At 41.8% G+C, this 18215-nt stretch overlaps 1 protein-coding gene across 2 annotated transcripts; it reads left to right on the forward strand.

Moving 5' to 3' along the window:
• Window positions 1-7242: 7242 nt before the first annotated feature.
• On the forward strand, window positions 7243-15204 carry PSMB9 (proteasome 20S subunit beta 9). 2 transcript variants are annotated; one of them, XM_044268260.1, is made up of 6 exons: window positions 7243-7401; window positions 8521-8588; window positions 9076-9207; window positions 10780-10909; window positions 12095-12197; window positions 14890-15204. In XM_044268260.1, the coding sequence occupies exons 1-6, from the start codon at window positions 7351-7353 to the stop codon at window positions 15015-15017; spliced, it is 612 nt and encodes a 203-aa protein (XP_044124195.1). In that variant the 5' UTR covers window positions 7243-7350; the 3' UTR covers window positions 15018-15204. The 2 variants fall into 2 exon arrangements, with proteins under 2 accessions (XP_044124195.1, XP_044124194.1); XM_044268259.1 differs by having other exon boundaries at window positions 7247-7401; window positions 12095-12236.
• Window positions 15205-18215: the final 3011 nt, after the last annotated feature.

The raw sequence follows: 18215 nt of genomic DNA on the forward strand, positions 1-18215 counted from the left end.
GCGCTTTCTCTGTCACCCTTGTACAACCCGCTCTCCTGCAATGACGTCTGATCACATGTGGCTGCTGCAGCCAATCACAGGCACTGGTGGGAGAAAAGGATGGAAGTGGAAATGGGGGACGTGTAGCCCGGGGTGCAAGATAACAACAAAAGGAAAACAATGTATCAAGGAATAAGGGCCCACATGAAAAATATGAGCTGTCCTGGTGGGTGGGCAGATTTCTGGGCGGCATAGCATAGCCAGGAGTCAGACCCTCACCCATCCTAAGGAGAGGTCATTAATAGTTAAAGGGGTTTTCCGAGATATTTTAACCGATGACTTATCCTCTGGAGAGAGAGAAGGCTGCACTGCAAACAGCTGATTGGCGGGGGTCCAGGGTGTCGGACCCCTATCCTGAGCATAGGTCATCGGTATATAAATCACGAAAAATCCCTTTAAGACTTGGAAAATCCCTTTAATCTTTCAAATGTTAATAAATATGGTTTATGATAAACGTCAGGGTTAACAGCAACGAGAGGCGATAAGCAGCTATAAAGCCGGATGATTACCGCTGCTCGCTTGTTATAACTGGAAAGTCCCTTGTCTTGTTTTTTTATATGGGCGAGGTTCATCATGATTCATTCAGCAGCCAATGTAAATCCAGATCACAGGGTGCATCAGCTGTTACCGGGTAGACGCTGTCTGCAGAGGTTACAGAACATATAATGTGCTGTGAAATCTGAAGTATTGCTTCCGCCTTCACTCGCCCCAGGAGGCAGCCGAGGCTCAGTTATAAGTTAGATCCATTCTGAGTTGCTTAGAAACTTTTTTATTTTTTTTATTTAGGCTTCCTCCACTCATTTTGTTTCACTTGTAAAATAAAAAAAATAAAATGTATATTTTGCAGCATTTTAATAACTTTAAAAAAAAATAAACCTACACTTTTTTCTGGCCTTTTAAAACCTACAAAAAGCATATTTGGAAAAAAAAAGCCACAAATAAAACACTAAGCAATACTGTGGTTTCAAAAGATAAAAACTGCTTAGTATCACTGTCCCTACAAATAAAAAAAGAAAAAAAGAATGACAGCTACACTTTAAGGACTCATGCACACGACCGTTGTTTTATTCCGTGTCCGTTGTGCCGTTTTTCGTGATTTTCTGCGGACCCATTGACTTTCAATGGGTCCGTTGAAAACTTGGCTAATGCACCGCTTTTCACCCGCGTCCGTGATCCGTGGTTCCAGTCCGTCAAAAAAATATAACCTGTTCTATTATTTTCGCGGAAAACGGTTCGCGAACCCATTCAAGTCAATGGGACCGCTAAAAAACGCGGAGGCACACAAGATTGTCATCCGCATCTTCTCTGGAGGTATTTCATATGCTTTGGCACCTTAAAGGGGTTGTCCCATGAAAAATATTCTACAGTTTTCAAACCAGCACCTAGATCTGAATATTTTTGTAATTCCATGTAATAAAAAATGTAGCATAGCCACTGAGTTATTCAGTCAAATGTATCTGTATAGCGCCACCTGCTGTTTTTTTCTTCTTATTTCTCTGTCCTGCTCACTGAGATGGCCGCACATGCTCAGTTTCATCCTTCAATATTGTAATTCCAAGTGCTCACAGCACACAACGGTAGCCTGGCTTATTTAAGGGGGCACGTCAGGGTTGTGTTCCTTGCTCCACCTCAGGGACCACACTTGTAGTATTTATACAATTAGACAGCACTCCAATTGGTTGATGCGATAGTGAATTTTTTTCAGCCGGACATAATGATGCACAGTGTACAATTAGGGTAACGTTTCGGGCTAAATGGTAGCCCTTCATCAGGCCAGAATCTGACCACACACAAGAGAAGCCGGCGAACTTGCTTCTCCAAGTCAATACAGTTACAGCATTACCACATTTATATATCGTTTTTTATTTTGTTTTAATACTAAAAAAAATTTAAACTTTTTTTAAATTCATTGCCATATTCTGAACCACAGACTTTTGAGCTTATCTCTTCAATCTGCAAATATACAATTGAGCCTTCCCCTGATCTAGTCCTATTGTCCATAGTCATAAATGCTTATCTGGACTACCGCAGATCAATTATTATCCACTGCATTACAGCAACTCGTACTAAAATAGCACTATGCTGGAAAGAAAACACTATCCCTTCTTATCAGTAGAATTACCAGAGAGGTGGACAACAATTGTTGGTTTGAGGGCACCTGGGCTTCATCAAATAATAAAAAATAACATATCCCTCCACAGATGGACAGCTTGGCTCAACAACAATGTGTGTAGGATTTCTACGGATTCTCTCATTAGAAAATAATACTATAATAAATAATATACTTAAAGGGAACCTGTCATGTGGATATTTGATTATAATCTAACTAATTATATACAATCATTAACTACTAAAAAGTACCTTGGATGTATTCACTTACTGGTGTGACAGATGGCTACCTCATAATATACACACAAAGATGCCGCATGCTAATGAGCTGATTTGAGTCCAGCATGATGTCAGTGAGTCCAGCGTATATTTAATTCAGAGCTATAGCCACTCCCCTGCCCACCTGCTGCTGATTCATATGGAAAATAACTGTCACTCAGCAGCAGGTGGGCGGGAAGAGTCAGGAGCTCATGAATATTCATGACTCATCATTATCAGCTAGAGCTTTTCAATACAAGATGTTGACAGATTGACTGGGTGAATTAAAGAAAGTGACCCGGCATTTTGCTAAGAGAATCAGTCACTTATTTATGTTGCCCTTAGTTAGGACACCATAAAACTGGTGACAGGTTCCCTTTAAGCCTTTTTTCTTCTTTTCATTGCATTTTCCTATTGATGTGTAGAGACATATCTGTTTATACATCTCATGTAAAATATCCATAAACCCACCCCTCCCCACCGATACCTTCCCCCCCCTCCCATCCATATCCTCTCCTTCCTTCCCCCCCCTTCCTTAATGCCCTTACCTCCTAATGATTACTATATGCACCATTAGCATGACTCTTAAGTTCTTGATAATTGGTGACACTATGAATATAATACACTGTACTCATTTTGTATATTTCGTACACATGTGTATTCATAAATGCTTTCTTTTGTACCTGTAAAAATTACTTAATAAAAACTATTGTTAAAAAAAAAAAAAAAAAAGGGAACCTGTCATGTTGATCATGATATCTAAGCTTCAGGCAGCCTGTTATAGGGCAGGAGGAGCTGAGCAGATTGATTTATAGTTTTATAGGAAAAGATTCAGTAAAACTTGTATTTTATACATTTAAATTCCTGTTCATTCAGGTCTTTGACATCCAGGGGGCGGAGCTATCAGTGATTGCCAGCCCTCCCTCTGAGACAGCTGTCAATTACTGATAGCTCCGCCTCCTGGACTTCAAAGTTCAGAATGAGCAGGAATATAAATGAATGAAATAAAGGTCATACTGAATCTTTCCCCATCAAACTATATATCAATCTGCTCAGCTCCTTCTCCTCTATAACATGGTGTCTGTATCTTACATTACATTTTTATGACAACAGGTTCCCTTTAAATATCATAGTATAAACGTCAGTAGACTATAGCACCAGGGCTGGCAGGGTTAATAGTGCAATGACTATCACACTTCTCAAATTTCCCTGGGCACCTATGGTGGCCGTTTACCAGTTTCTCATAATTCAGCATATCAATGATAAGTTGTATCCATTGGGATTTTGTGGGAAAAGAGGGGCCATCCATCGCAACGCCACCACCTTACATGCCGGGTGTCTGCTGTTTAAAACAGCAGAAACCCAGCGGCCATGGTGCCAGCTCAGCTTCTGAGCAGTCACCATGTTTAAAGACCTGACTACTGACATACACATAGGGCAAAGGTCAGAAAGGATTTAAAATATCTCTAAGTATTAACAGGTTTTTTTTAAGTATAACTGTCTGTCTTAAAATTTGAGAAATTCAAAATCTGAAAGAAAAAAAAATTAACCCCTTCCCGACTGGCCACTGGGTATGTACGTCCTATCTGCACATGCACCATGCAGATAGCACATATACAGACGTGGACAAAATTGTTGGTACCCTTTGGTCAATGAAAGAAAAAGTCACAATGGTCACAGAAATAACTTTAATCTGACAAAAGTAATAATAAATTAAAATTCTATAAATGTTAACCAATGAAAGTCAGACATTGTTTTTCAACCATGCTTCAACAGAATTATGTAAAAAAATAAACTCATGAAACAGGCATGGACAAAAATGATGGTACCCCTAACTTAATATTTTGTTGCGCAACCTTTTGAGGCAATCACTGCAATCAAACGCTTCCTGTAACTGTCAATGAGACATCTGCACCTCTCAGCAGGTATTTTGGCCCACTCCTCATGAGCAAACTGCTCCAGTTGTGTCCGGTTTGAAGGGTGCCTTTTCCAGACTGCATGTTTCAGCTCCTTCCAAAGATGCTCAATAGGATTGAGGTCAGGGCTCATAGAAGGCCACTTTAGAATAGTCCAATTTTTTCCTCTTAGCCATTCTTGGGTGTTTTTAGCGGTGTGTTTTGGGTCATTGTCCTGTTGCAAGACCCATGACCTGCGACTGAGACCAAGCTTTCTGACACTGGCTAGTACATTTCTCTCTAGAATTCCTTGATAGTCTTGAGATTTCATTGTACCCTGCACAGATTCAAGACACCCTGTGCCAGACGCAGCAAAGCAGCCCCAGAACATAACAGAGCCTCCTCCATGTTTCACAGTAGGGACAGTGTTCTTTTCTTGATATGCTTCATTTTTTCGTCTGTGAACATACAGCTGATGTGCCTTGGCAAAAACTTCGATTTTTGTCTCATCTGTCCACAGGACATTCTCCCAGAAGCTTTGTGGCTTGTCAACATGTAGTTTGGCATATTCCAGTCTTGCTTTTTTATGATTCGTTTTCAACAATGGTGTCCTCCTTGGTCGTCTCCCATGTAGTCCACTTTGGCTCAAACAACGACGGATGGTGCGATCTGACACTGATGTTCCTTGAGCATGAAGTTCACCTTGAATCTCTTTAGAAGTCTTTCTAGGCTCTTTTGTTACCATTCGGATTATCCGTCTCTTAGATTTGTCATCAATTTTCCTCCTGCGGCCACGTCCAGGGAGGTTGGCTACAGTCCCATGGATCTTAAACTTATGAATAATATGTGCAACTGTACTCACAGGAACATCTAGTTGCTTGGAGATGGTCTTATAGCCTTTACCTTTAACATGCTTGTCTATAATTTTCTTTCTGATCTCTTGAGACAGCTCTTTCCTTTGCTTCCTCTGGTCCATGTCGAGTGTGGTACACACCATATCACCAAACAACACAGTGATTACCTGGAGCCATATATATAGGCCCAATGGCTGATTACAAGGTTGTAGACACCTGTGATGCTAATTAGTGGACACACCTTGAATTAACATGTCCCTTTGGTCACATTATGTTCTGTGTTTTCTAGGGGTACCATCATTTTTGTCCATGCCTGTTTCATGAGTTTATTTTTTTACATAATTCTGTTGAAGCATGGTTGAAAAACAATGTCTGACTTTCATTGGTTAACATTTATAGAATTTTAATTTATTATTACTTTTGTCAGATTAAAGTTATTTCTGTGACCATTGTGACTTTTTCTTTCATTGACCAAAGGGTACCAACAATTTTGTCCACGTCTGTATAAACGTTCACGCAGAGCTTTAATCCCAGCGCTGATCAGCAATCTAGAAGGAGCAGGTCGGGGACCCTGGCGGGGACCCTGAGGAGAAGACCGGAGCGGTTTATTACCGCTTCTGCCTTCTCCTGGGCTAGGAGGACAGCGCTGCACGAGTCACTTCCTCTGTTAGTCCTGGCAGTCACGTGATCACCGGGTGTCTCGGGTCTCAAAGGAGACCCTGATCAGCGCTGCTTGCGTGTAATGCCCCCATAGGGGGCTGTTTTCCTCTATAACTGGGGCTGTAACTGTAAAAAATACAAATAAAAAAAAAAATTAAAAATGTAGTCCCCAACGAAAACCATCACCATAGTTCACTCAAACCTATACATGTTGTATATGAAAACAATCGTCACAAAATAGGGAACCCATTGCAATAATGAATTTTTGTGTCAGTTTTAATACTTAAGAAATAAAAAGCTATACATTTTTTTAAAAAAAACTTTTTAATAATAATTAGCAGTTTATCTCTAAAAAAGTGTAAAAAAAAAATAAAATGCTAAAATTATTTTAGTAGTCAAACAAATAAAAAAGCTAGGGTCACTAAACCACCACGTGCACAAAAGCACGGTCATTAAGGGGTTAAAAATAAATGGGGGGGGTAAATCTTATTTTTTTTAATAATTAAAACCAAGATATATCAATTAGGCTACTTTCACACTAGCGGCACGGACCTCCGGCAGGCTGTTCCGTCAGATTGAACAGCCTGTCAGATCTGTCTTTTCCCCCCGGACTGCCCCTCCATCCCCCTTGACTATAATGGGGGCGGTGCGGAGTTCCAGCGGAGGCACGACAGCGCACAGCGAGAGGCTGCCGGAATAAATGTCGGACATGTCGTAGTTTTATTCCGGCAGCCTCTCGCCGTGCGCTGCCGTGCCTCCGCCGGAACTCGGCCCCCATTATAGTCAATGGGGACGGAGCGGCAGTCCGGGGGCACATGTTCACTAGCGGCAGGACAGATCCGACAGGCTGTTCACCCGACGGAACAGCCTGCCGGAGGTCCATGCCGCTAGTGTGAAAGTAGCCTTAACATTTTTGTAGTAACATAAAGTACAGCGTATCCTGAAAAACAGAATCACTTGGACAGACAGTTATTACCACATGAAGTTAATCGTAATTCAAAAAATTGGTCTCGAAGCGATTAAAATGTGCGTAATTTACTGTGAAAAAAAGTATAATGAAATGATGTTCAGACTCTTGTATTTATTCTCAGCACTGACCTACAGACTTTCCAGTTGCATTAAGGGTATGTTCACATGTGCAGGTTTTGATCAGGTCTTTTTTTTAATCAGTTTTTGAAGGCAAAATCAGACGTGGATCACAAAAGGATTGGTGAATTTTTTATGCAGTTTTTGAAAAGCCAAAACCATAAAAAGTCGTATCTGTCCTTTATATGTTCTCTGCTTTGTGATCCACTCCTGATGTTGCCTTCAAAAACACCTGATAAAAACCTATGACTATCCCCTTAATACAAGTGAACTGATGCTGTAGACGAGTGGCCTTGGATTCTGCCTGGACCTGCCCTGGTCCATCACACGCAGCAGATCTCACACCGTGGAAGGACACTGATGCTCCGGGAGCTGCTCACACCAAGCTGAAACTCTTCTGCTCACTTTCACTTTTGCTTCGATTTGCAGGAAGAAAGCAAGAGAGCAAGATGTCTTCTATTGGGAGCCCGTATAGCTCTTCTTACGAGGTGTCTACCGGGGTAAGAGACATTTTCTTAATGAGCTGTAATATATAAGAGGCACAGGAACTGCAGAAGGAGCAGGGACACAAGAGGGTGTACTGTGGAGGGGGAGAGAGGAGCACCCACAGGTGACGGGTTTTAGGATGAATTCTATTATCTCTACATTATAAAGTGTCAGGATATTATAAAGAAGCGTCCTGACGTAACACAGACTGGTTACAGCACAGGAATACAACAGGCGGGGAGTGACCGAATATGCATTGTGTGTATATACTGTATGTGTGTGTTATATTACTATATTCTCAAAGGAATATTTAGCACCTCACGGAGACATCGTACAATTAGGGGTTCTCTGGGTCCTCAGGATAGATGATCAATATCCGATCACTGGGGGTTTTACAAGCGTTTTAGCAGCATTTCTGCTGCCAAAAAATGTTTCTGGAATTATCTCAGCCAAGGACTAGATTAGAAAAACACCTGCAAAAAGCTTCTAAAACTTTTTCTTAAAACTCTTCTAAAAAGTTCACTCAAAAACTCTTCTAAAACACTTGTAAAAACTCCACGAAACTCCACCGCCACCAAATTACAAATCTGAGAACCAAAAACTACCACTTTTGTAGCTACTGCTACTTTTATGCTGTAGATTTGAATCGTGTGAACATAGCCTCAAGGGAATGGGCCTGGGGTGTAATACCAAGCAGAGCCGGACACAACGCATGGCACTGCTGTGCTAAGTCTGGTCCATTCTGTTTTATATGGGAACCATACAAAAACAGAGATAAATCATTTTTTATTTTATTTTTTTCAGTGATGCTTCTGAATATTAGGGTGGAAAACAGTGGTCATACGGTAACCATATAGCAGTTTCTTGTAGATCAAGTATGTAGGTCTCCATTGTAAGGACAGCTTGGTGTCCATATGGCATGTAAAGCTATTTTTTTTGCTCGAGTTTTCCTCTATAATTCAGTATATAGAATATAAATAATCGCCTATCTGTAGGATAACATTAGCACCTTACTGTACTATGTGGGAACTGGTATGGATCTACACCGCGGTCGTGTGCACGTGGCCTCGTGCGGCAGCCAGTAATTCTCAGTAGCTCTGGGTATGTCACCAGTTGTCTTTCTGTCTTTTCAGACGACAATCATTGCAGTGGAGTTTGATGGCGGAGTTGTCATTGGATCGGACTCCAGGGTGTCGGCTGGGTGAGTTCAGCTCCTCTCTCTATGTGGCCTCTTGCACACGGCCGTTGTTCAGCCGTTCCGTGCATTGGGGACCGCTAATTTGCGGTCCCCAATGAACGGGCACCATCCATGCAGCTGCGCGACGGATCTAGACCCATTCAACTTGAATAGGTCCGTGACCATCCACACCGCAAAAATATAGAACAAGTTCAATTTTTTTGCGGCGTGGAGGCACGGAGAGAAACGCCACGGAAGAACTCAATAGTGCTTCCGTGGGGTTCTGTGCCTCCGTTCCACACCGCAGCTCCGGATTGTGGACCCATTCAAGTGAATGGGTCCGCATCTGTGATGCGGTGAGCACTTGGCAGGTGCCCGCATATTGCGGACCCGATGTTTGCTGGTCGCAATACGGCCAGAGCCGGCAGCGGCCGTGTGCATGAGACCTATCATTGTGTCTGAAGTCTCCGATGTTTCGGACCCAGTATATACTTTTCTCCCCCTTCTACAGAGAGGCGGTGGTGAATCGGGTATTCAATAAGCTGGCTCCTGTCTATGACAAGATATACTGCGCCCTGTCAGGCTCAGCTGCGGATGCCCAGGCAGTGGCAGACTTGGTACATTACTACATGGAGGTGCACAGGTTAGTCGGCAATTAACCAACCCGTTGTTATTAGTTATTTATTTTATGCACTTATATAGCGCTGACATATTCCGCAGCGCTTTACAGACATGAGCATGATGCTGTCCCCCATGGGGCCCATGATCTAAGGTCCCTATCAGTATATATCCTCAGTAAGCCACGCGAACACAGGGAGAACATACTTATCTATCGTTCATCTATTTCTAAGTTATCAATTTTCATACAACAACCAGCCAAAACAGCTCTAGTTCAAAGGGCAATAGTTTGGACAGTTTGCTCTTAATCTGACCAGGCTTCAAATATTTTAGTTGTAGAACACAGCAAATGCAAAAATAATAATAATAATAATAATAAAAATAAATAAATAAATAAAAACAATCATAATAATGATAATAAAAATATAAAGGAAACGTGGAAATTTTCTCAGCCATATTCCTCCTCCTCCTCACTGTCAAGTGTCTAGATATAAGAAAACTAGCAGCAGCGGGAGCCTCCCCCTCTGCAGCAGGAGAAAAATATTTTTTGCCCCGCCTCCTGTGCTAAACCACACCCTGTCCATCAGCCGAAGATCGAGGGGATCAGCTGAATAGATCAAACCCTGTCTAATCTACAGGATTTCTACAAGACTGTATCAGCAGTTATAAAGAAATACAGTATAAGCTGTAAGAAATCTGAGTACTGGATATTGTAGCCACCTAGAGGAAATCGAAAAAGTAAAAAAAAAAAAGTAAAAGAAATGTTAAAAAATGAAAATATTTAAATCACCCCTCTTTCCCTACAATAAAAAATAAATATATAAACAACAAAAAAACAAACATCATGGGCATCGCCATGTCTGAAAATGCTCATACTATTAAAATATAACAATATTTATCCCATATGGTGAACGGTGTAACGGAAAAAAATATCTTTGCCATTTTTTCATCTCTCATCCCCCAAAAATGTAATAAAATGTGATCAAAAAGTTATATACACTCCAAAATTGTATCAATAAAAACTACAGATCGTTCAGCAAAAAATGAGCCCCAATTGTGTGGTAACCGGAACCCGAAACCGAACTTCTAAAACAGAAGTTCGCTCATCCCTAGAGATAACGTCAACTTAGGCCCCATGCACACAGCCGATGTCGGGCACCGGACGTTTGTGTACCGCATCATGGATGAGGACCTATTTACTTGAATGGGGCCGCAATCTGGAGGTGGGGAACGGAGACACGGAACCCCATGGTAGCACTACGGAGAGTTTCCGTGGGTTTTTTGTCCGTGCCTCTGTGGACTGCGGGTTGCAGCACACAGAGGGTGTCAGTGCATTGCAGCACAGGAACGTTTGTGTGCATGAGGACTTACCGGAATACCCCTTTTAGTACAAAGTATATTAGAAAGTTGCAGAACTTTTTGTTATTTAGTGAATAAAGCTGGAAACCCCCTTTAGGATTCGTGCAGATAGTTCTGCAATCTATTGACAGGTGTAAGAAAGATACCAATATAAAAGATAGTAAAATATATTTTGTTTCTGTCTCATACTTTCTGAGTTTTCGCTTGATTTTACTTTTTTCTGTCCTCTTCCACACAGTGTAGAAATGGGAGCGCCCCCTTTAGTTCTAGCTGCTGCGAACTTGGTGAAGGGGATCAGCTATAAGTACAAGGAAGAAATGGTGGCCCATCTCATTGTGGCGGGCTGGGATCAGAAGAATGGAGGGCAGGTGAGTAATAAAATTAAAGAAGAACGCCGGTTCTTTCTTTCTTTCTTTATTTATTTGCTATGGGCAACTAAGCCAGTTCTACATCAGTTTGATAAATGACCCCTTACATTTCCAGTGTTTTGTCAGTAACCAGCACGATTGGGGTCAGTATAGGGGTGTGGAGGAGAGAGCTCCAGAAGGAGGATTTACCGTAATTTTTTTGGTAGGTGGTGTTCAGATGGCTTTACATTGTGGGCAGAATTAGTGACGCACCTCCAATGGAGGCAGATCACACGACTGCTATGGGGTCTAGGGGAACAGTTGCCCAGCACTGAATTCCTTCTGTTGTGAAGATATGAAGACACTGCATTTTAATAAAGCCACCACTAGGAGAGCTCAGTGCAAACAGATAATTGCAACTTCCATTGTAGACAATGGTAACTGTATAAGTACTGAGCTCCCCCTAGTGGTGGCTAAAGGCGGATAGCTTTGTAATATGTGAAGTGGGAGATGTATCAATGTATTATATAGTGTATAATATAGTTTTCAGAATGAGTGCCATATTTATGAATCACCAATTCCACCTTTTCTGACATGGAAGTCTAATAAAGTGGGTAAGACTCAGGGAGAATTGTTTTTATTAAATGTTTTTAAATTAAAATGTATTCTGCTTTATACTAGAAATTGTAAATTTGTCAGAAATCCAGGTCACTGTGCTTGGCGCTCCATGTTGCTTAGGGGTGTTTTCATGCACGTGTCCTGGGAAACTGGGTGGGGCTGGAGGTCCATACCTTGAGACCTGTGTATGCCCCTGGATGGAAGCTGATGCCAAAAAAAAGGTGCACACACCTGGTAGTAATATTCAAGCGATTCGGTTCCAACCATGATATGAACTGTAGCTGCAGCTCTCAGACATGTGTAGGGGTCTCCGACCCTGGTCTGAGGTTTAATGTACAGCAATGTTCCCCAACCGTTGTCCTGAAAGCCAAGGATAACACTCCCCCTACCCATGGCTCCTCAGCTATTAGCAGCTGTAGATATTATGTGAGAACTGCACCATGGTTAACACCATGTCACTGGTAATACTAATTATCACTATCACATGGTTTTATATTACATAGATGGTCTCCCTTTTAATATTCAGTGTGTCTGAACACGTGAAGGCATACAAAATGAGTGGTTGTAATAAGTGTGTCTGCTCCGCAGGTCTACGGGACGCTCGGTGGGATGATAACACGACAACCTTTTGCTATTGGTGGATCTGGCAGCACATATATATACGGCTATGTGGATTCTGTTTTTAAATCTGGTATGTCAAAGGAGCAGTGCGAGAAATTTGCTGCCCACGGTAAGTGTAAAGAATCAACAACAAGTAAAGATGTCTCCAAACATCAGAACATGCCTATAGATTAGAACATGCCTATGGATCACAACATGCTTATACACCGCTATACAACGCTGTCACCATGTGTTGATGCACTACAGAAAGGAAGGTAAGGCGTGGTGCACCCCTATGGGGAATAAGTCCAGAGAGTCAGAGTCCACAGTAAACCAGTGTGCTTCTTTACTGGAGGAATTCAGGTACAAAAAATACAGGTGAGGCATAGGGCCGGCTTCTCCAGTCTCCTCCCTGGCAGAAGTAGGGTTTGATGTTGAGAAAAGGCCTGAGCTAGCTGTCCATATCTCTCTCAGAAGGCTGGTTAAAGGCTGGAGGCCCACAGTCTGTAGCTCAGTAGTCCAGGTGGCTGCTTGGTCACAGAGCTTGTGATCCATGGTCTGTGGCTCAGCGTCCCCATCTCAGCGTCTTCTTCTGGTCACTCATGCAGACTGGCATAAGTTCCTTTTTCCAAACACTGATCCCTAACTGCAGAACACTAGGGGCTCTGACGGCTCTGACTGCTCTCCTTATATACAGTTTCTAGCTGAACTAGACCCTTCTAGTGGGGAGGGTGGAGTGGAGAAACTCAGCACAAACAGATACATTGTTACACTTTCTGTCTGTCATTAGACTTACATTAGAGCTTTAATGATACCCAATGGCAATGACACAGCAGTTTTTCCAGACAAAAACAAGTTTCCAGACATAATAACATAGCTAAAACCAGACATTCAAAAGGTCAGTCAGTCTGGTTTTGGTCGTAAACAAGTCTGGCTTTTTCCCTCCAAAACATGATCTTCCCTAAGGCGGCTGTGGAAAATTACCAGCTTCATTCAAAGTCCCAAAAGTCTCTCAGTATTCAGTAACCCTTTCCACAGATCCACAAAAATGCAGTGCAAATCAACAGGATATATACATATAAAATGCAGTTAAACAGTATTAAACAGTGCAAGTTAACCCTTTCAAGTGAAATAAAGTAAGAAGTTTATAATTTTGCATAGGGGAAATAGGTAAATGTCCACAAATGTCCAGACTTCAAAGTATCCCTGCTCCAGGGCACTACACTTGTACATCAGAACATGCTTATACTTCATAACATGCTTATACATCAGAACATGCCTATGCATTACAACATGCTTATACATCAGAACATGCTTATATTTCAGAACATGCCTATACATCAGAACATGCTTATACTTCATGACATGCTTATACATCAGAACATGCTTATACTTCATAACATGCTTATACATCAGAACATGCCTATGCATTACAACATGCTTATACATCAGAACATGCTTATATTTCAGAACATGCCTATACATCAGAACATGCTTATACTTCATGACATGCTTATACATCATAACATGCTTATACTTCATAACATGCTTATACTTCATAACATGCTTATACTTCATAACATGCTTATACATCAGAACATGCTTATATTTCAGAACAGGTCTATACATCAGAACATGCTTATACATGTTCTAACCCCCTTTACCAGTCCATGACAAACCATTAGATCCATCTTCTCAATATTTCTCTTGCTCTTACTTTGATAACTATTTCCCACTGTCTTTTCTGCTTTCCCCACTTTCCTTGTCCTTGAATAAAACAATGACATTTGCCTTATTTTTCTCCGATATAATTTAAGAAGACTGAAGTGCTGGTGACACATGAGGATTCAGATTTGATCATTTGTGGTGGTATCTGTCGCTATGCTGCTGCCCAAATGTATAGAAATGTTGCTTAACAAGATGGCCACTTGTCCAAATAATTCATTTAAGAGTCTTAACTTTATTGCACAATCACAATAGAAAAACTATAGGCATATATTTTTGGCATTCTCTTTATTTGGCTAAAGAAAGCAAACAAAATATTGCAATAAAATAAGTGTAAAAAGCAGCAAAAGAAACAGAAAAAGAGACCTGTCATTGCTGAGAGTGGATGGGAGAGACCAACTTACCATTCTATAATAGACGAAGAACATTCCGTAGAGAAATAGAAAAAAAGAGAAGATAAAAATCTGGAACAGAGTAAGGGCTCATGCACACAAGCATAAGTGCTCAGCGCCCGCAATATGTGGGCACGGGAAGACCCATTGACTTGAATGGGTCCACGATCTGCCAGATACGACTGAAGATAGGACTTCACCTATCTTTTGGGGAGCAGAGGCATGCATTGAAAGCACACGGAAGAACTACAAATCGCTTCCATAGGCTTTCTGGTCTGTACCTCTGCTCCGCAAACAATAGAACATGTTCTATCTTTGACCATCTCTTGTGGATCGCGGACTTATTCAAGTCAACGGGTCCGCAAATGGCGTGCACACAGTCGGTGCCCGTGCATTGTGGCCCGCAGTATGGGCATAAAACGCTCGTCTGCATGACGAATGATTAGAATTGGTCTCCTTTGTCCAGTAGGGTATGGTCTTCAGCGAGGAACCCCCATCTATGATGCCTTAAAATAAGAAAGCCTCAAGCTACTTGGTTCATCAAGTTCATCAAGTTTCATCAGGCTGCTTATTAGTGAATGTTTAGCCTTTAACTATAGAAGACTTCCATTTTTATGACAATACGTGTCTGTATTCATAACTCACTGCTGTTTCTTCTCTTCACAGCGGTGTCTCTGGCAATAGGTAGAGATGGTTCTAGCGGAGGAGTGATATATCTTGTCACTGTCACAAAGGACGGGACAAAGGAGAACATTATCAGTGGCGACAGCATTCCTCGCTTCTACGACCTGTAATAATGTAATCACCAGATGTAAATAAATCTCACACTGCTGGAACGTTTTCTGTGGTCATCCGTGGATCATCAGCCATGGTCATGAGCTCAATGTATAGCAAAAAGCCTTGATCGAAACACAAGAGAGCAAAATCACATTTTTGAAAGACATTTCTTGGTCAAAGATATTAAAGGAGTTTTCTCACTAACTGAGCTTATCTCCGATCCCTCAGATGTATCATGTATCATTGCTGAAATTAGGAAATTAGGCATGGGGACTAACAGTTAAAGGTGCGATCTGATTGGCTGCGATGGGCATCACGGCATCAGGCACATTTTGTTGCAAACAGAGAATGGCTTTCCAGCATCAATACAGCATGTGACCATCAATAAGAGTCACAGTACTTTCACACAATTTCATTTCATTTATTACGCAATTGTGTAACTACCGTAGAAAATGTCTTAATCACTGCATTTAAAATATATACATGGGATCCACCTGAAAAAAAAAAAGCTGTAAAGCCATGTCCACTAGGGGTCTCACGTCCACCTAACTTGCTGGCTGCTGTAACAGAGACACAGAAGATGGCTGAGAGGAAGTGGGGGCATGTCAAAGCTAGCTGAGATCCTGAGCCTGATAGAACAACTGCTTCAACACTGCTTTTGAATATTATAGGAGTCTCCTATGTTTCTGTGATTAAGTGGGATTTATTCCTTTTTATCTGTTCTGTGAGCTCCGGAGCTGAAAACAAACATAGTGGGAAGTCAGGGAAAGGACATCACAGCAGTACAGTGCTGGCAGACTTTTCCATAGAAGGGAGATGCTCCTTGCTTGTGAGAGACATGCATCTAGCTATGCAGCTGAAACAGGGAATAATGTGGCTGAAAAAGAAACATCAGGGAAGCCCAAACAGAACTGTTCCTTCACAGTTATGTTTGTACAAAGAAGTACAGCCATTATGCAAACTTGGGTATGATTTAAAAGCATAACTATTATCATTTATATATAAATAACAGTAGAAGAGATCCAGGGCAGGTGTACGGAGAGACTTATTTTCAAACCAATGCTCCTTTGGAAAAAATACAATACAAATTAGCTCATGTCAGCCAGATCAGTGCCACCATTCCCTAAGCTGTATCTAAGGCATCTCCTTCAGTCAATCAGTGACCCTGATGAGAGAAAATAGCCCCAAAACAGCTGTCTACAGATGGGTCACTCTTAATTTTGGAGGAATCCCTGGTTTGGCTGATGTGAGCTCTTGCATGGTAGGCTATATGAAGCTTTGTAATACAGGGGCAAAGTAGAAGTAGCAGTTACACCCAGGCCATGGTTCCTGATTTGAGTAGAGGCCACTCTACCATATAAGAAGACACCAATATTATAAATAGCACATATTATTTTGGAGAGGGCTGTTGCAGATCTTGCATTGGGGCCCAGAAGCTTCAAGTTACATGTCTGTTGTGATACATGTTACATCCTTCACAACTTCCACCAGCATGCAGTAAATATTCATGCCTGTAACATTTTGGCAAATGCTCATATACTATGGGATAATAAATGTACTGAGCTATGGGATGTAAGGTCACCAAAGTAAGGACAAACATCCCACCAGGAATAACCTGCCTACTCTACAGCATCTACAGAAGCCAAGCCAATTTGCGATATACGACTGACATATAGCAGGGATGTATGCAGTGGTTTAAATTTATTTCATGTAAATTTATTATACAAATTGTAAAACAGTTCTAACTTTGCTGGGGCAATCCTATAAACTGGGCCTAAAAGAGTGGGGGCCTATATAATTTTGCCAGTGCCAGCTGATTTTTGGAATTAATAAATGTTAATAGTTATGCTAGTGTATCCTCTCATGGCCCCACAGCACCTCCTACAAAGAAAAGAATCATCTATTGTTATGGAAGTGGGTGTGGAACCACTGAGTTAACCAACAAATGTGGCTTTGGGCTAATCCTAAGGGTGTTATCCTTGTGGTCCCCTGGTGTTCACCTGTTACCCCTATACAGAGATCTTGACTTTGCTGCAGGTAAACCACCAGTCTGCTACCTCCTGGAGTTGTCTCTGTGTGGTTAACAGATGACCCATGGGTCCAGTTATTTGAGCACCTTGAAGGGACCAATGAATTGGGATGCCAGTTTGTACAAAGGTAATGCGAGTCTGATATTCTCTGTGGAAAGCCAAATCTTGTATCCTGGAGTGATTTGAGGTGGAGGCCGGTGTCTGCAATTAGCGGACATCTTCATGCGAGCAGAAGCCTGAAGTTATGATTTCTTTCCAGATCTGGGTGAAGTTAATGAAAAAAGTACCAGATGAAAAAATAAATAAATAACTAGAAGATTCACTTGAATGGTTGTTGCAAGAACATTTTGTCCAGGGAAGTAAAGCAGCCCTATCATTGTGATGTGCAGAATTGAAGTGTTGCAGATAGTGGACCAGGATTTGAATTATATGTTCCATTGGACTGCGGATGTGCAGTACCCCAGACCAATTATGCAATTATGTATAGTTATGCATTGTGTAATGTTATGTTTTTTATGGTTTTGGCTGTGCATTCCAGCAGAGGGGTCATGGTTGGCAAAGGTTGACAGGAACAGGGCTAACCACCCTGTTCCTACCCACTTGGTAGGAGTGGGCTGGTCCTACTTCCTGCCAGGAGGGGAAGTTCCAGTTTAGAGAGAGGAGAGTAAGCACATGCTACAACTCCTGCTCCTGGGAACCAGAGGTTCTTCTTCTGTGAGACCAACACTCCAGGTAGATCAGAAGGTCCTGCTTTCACAAAGCATCACTGAGAGAAACCAGCACAGTGATCAGCAAATTGCAGCTTAAAAGACACTGCTGCAAGATGAAGGACCACGACTCAGACACCCATCATCTAAACCACCACTAGGCCAGACAACATTCAAGTCTTAATCTTATAGTGGACACCTACTGTATATCCACAAGTGCCTGCTAGTGGTAACCTATATCCATCCTCAACTGGTGCCAGAATCTGCACTTTGTATTTGATATTGCTAGATGCATCACAAGTTTTATTTTACTTCTGTCCTGATTCTTCAAACTGCATTTCCACTGCACCAATTCCCAGGGAGGAACGGCCTGAGGGAGCACACCATGACAAAACACCTCATCAGGGCTACTACCCTCGGATCCTTTGCACCGGGGTTTTGGCTTTCTGCTGGATGACGAGACAAAAAAGGAAACTCT

The sequence above is a fragment of the Bufo gargarizans genome, chromosome 9 (assembly GCF_014858855.1).
Source record: "Bufo gargarizans isolate SCDJY-AF-19 chromosome 9, ASM1485885v1, whole genome shotgun sequence".
Taxonomy (NCBI): domain Eukaryota; kingdom Metazoa; phylum Chordata; class Amphibia; order Anura; family Bufonidae; genus Bufo; species Bufo gargarizans.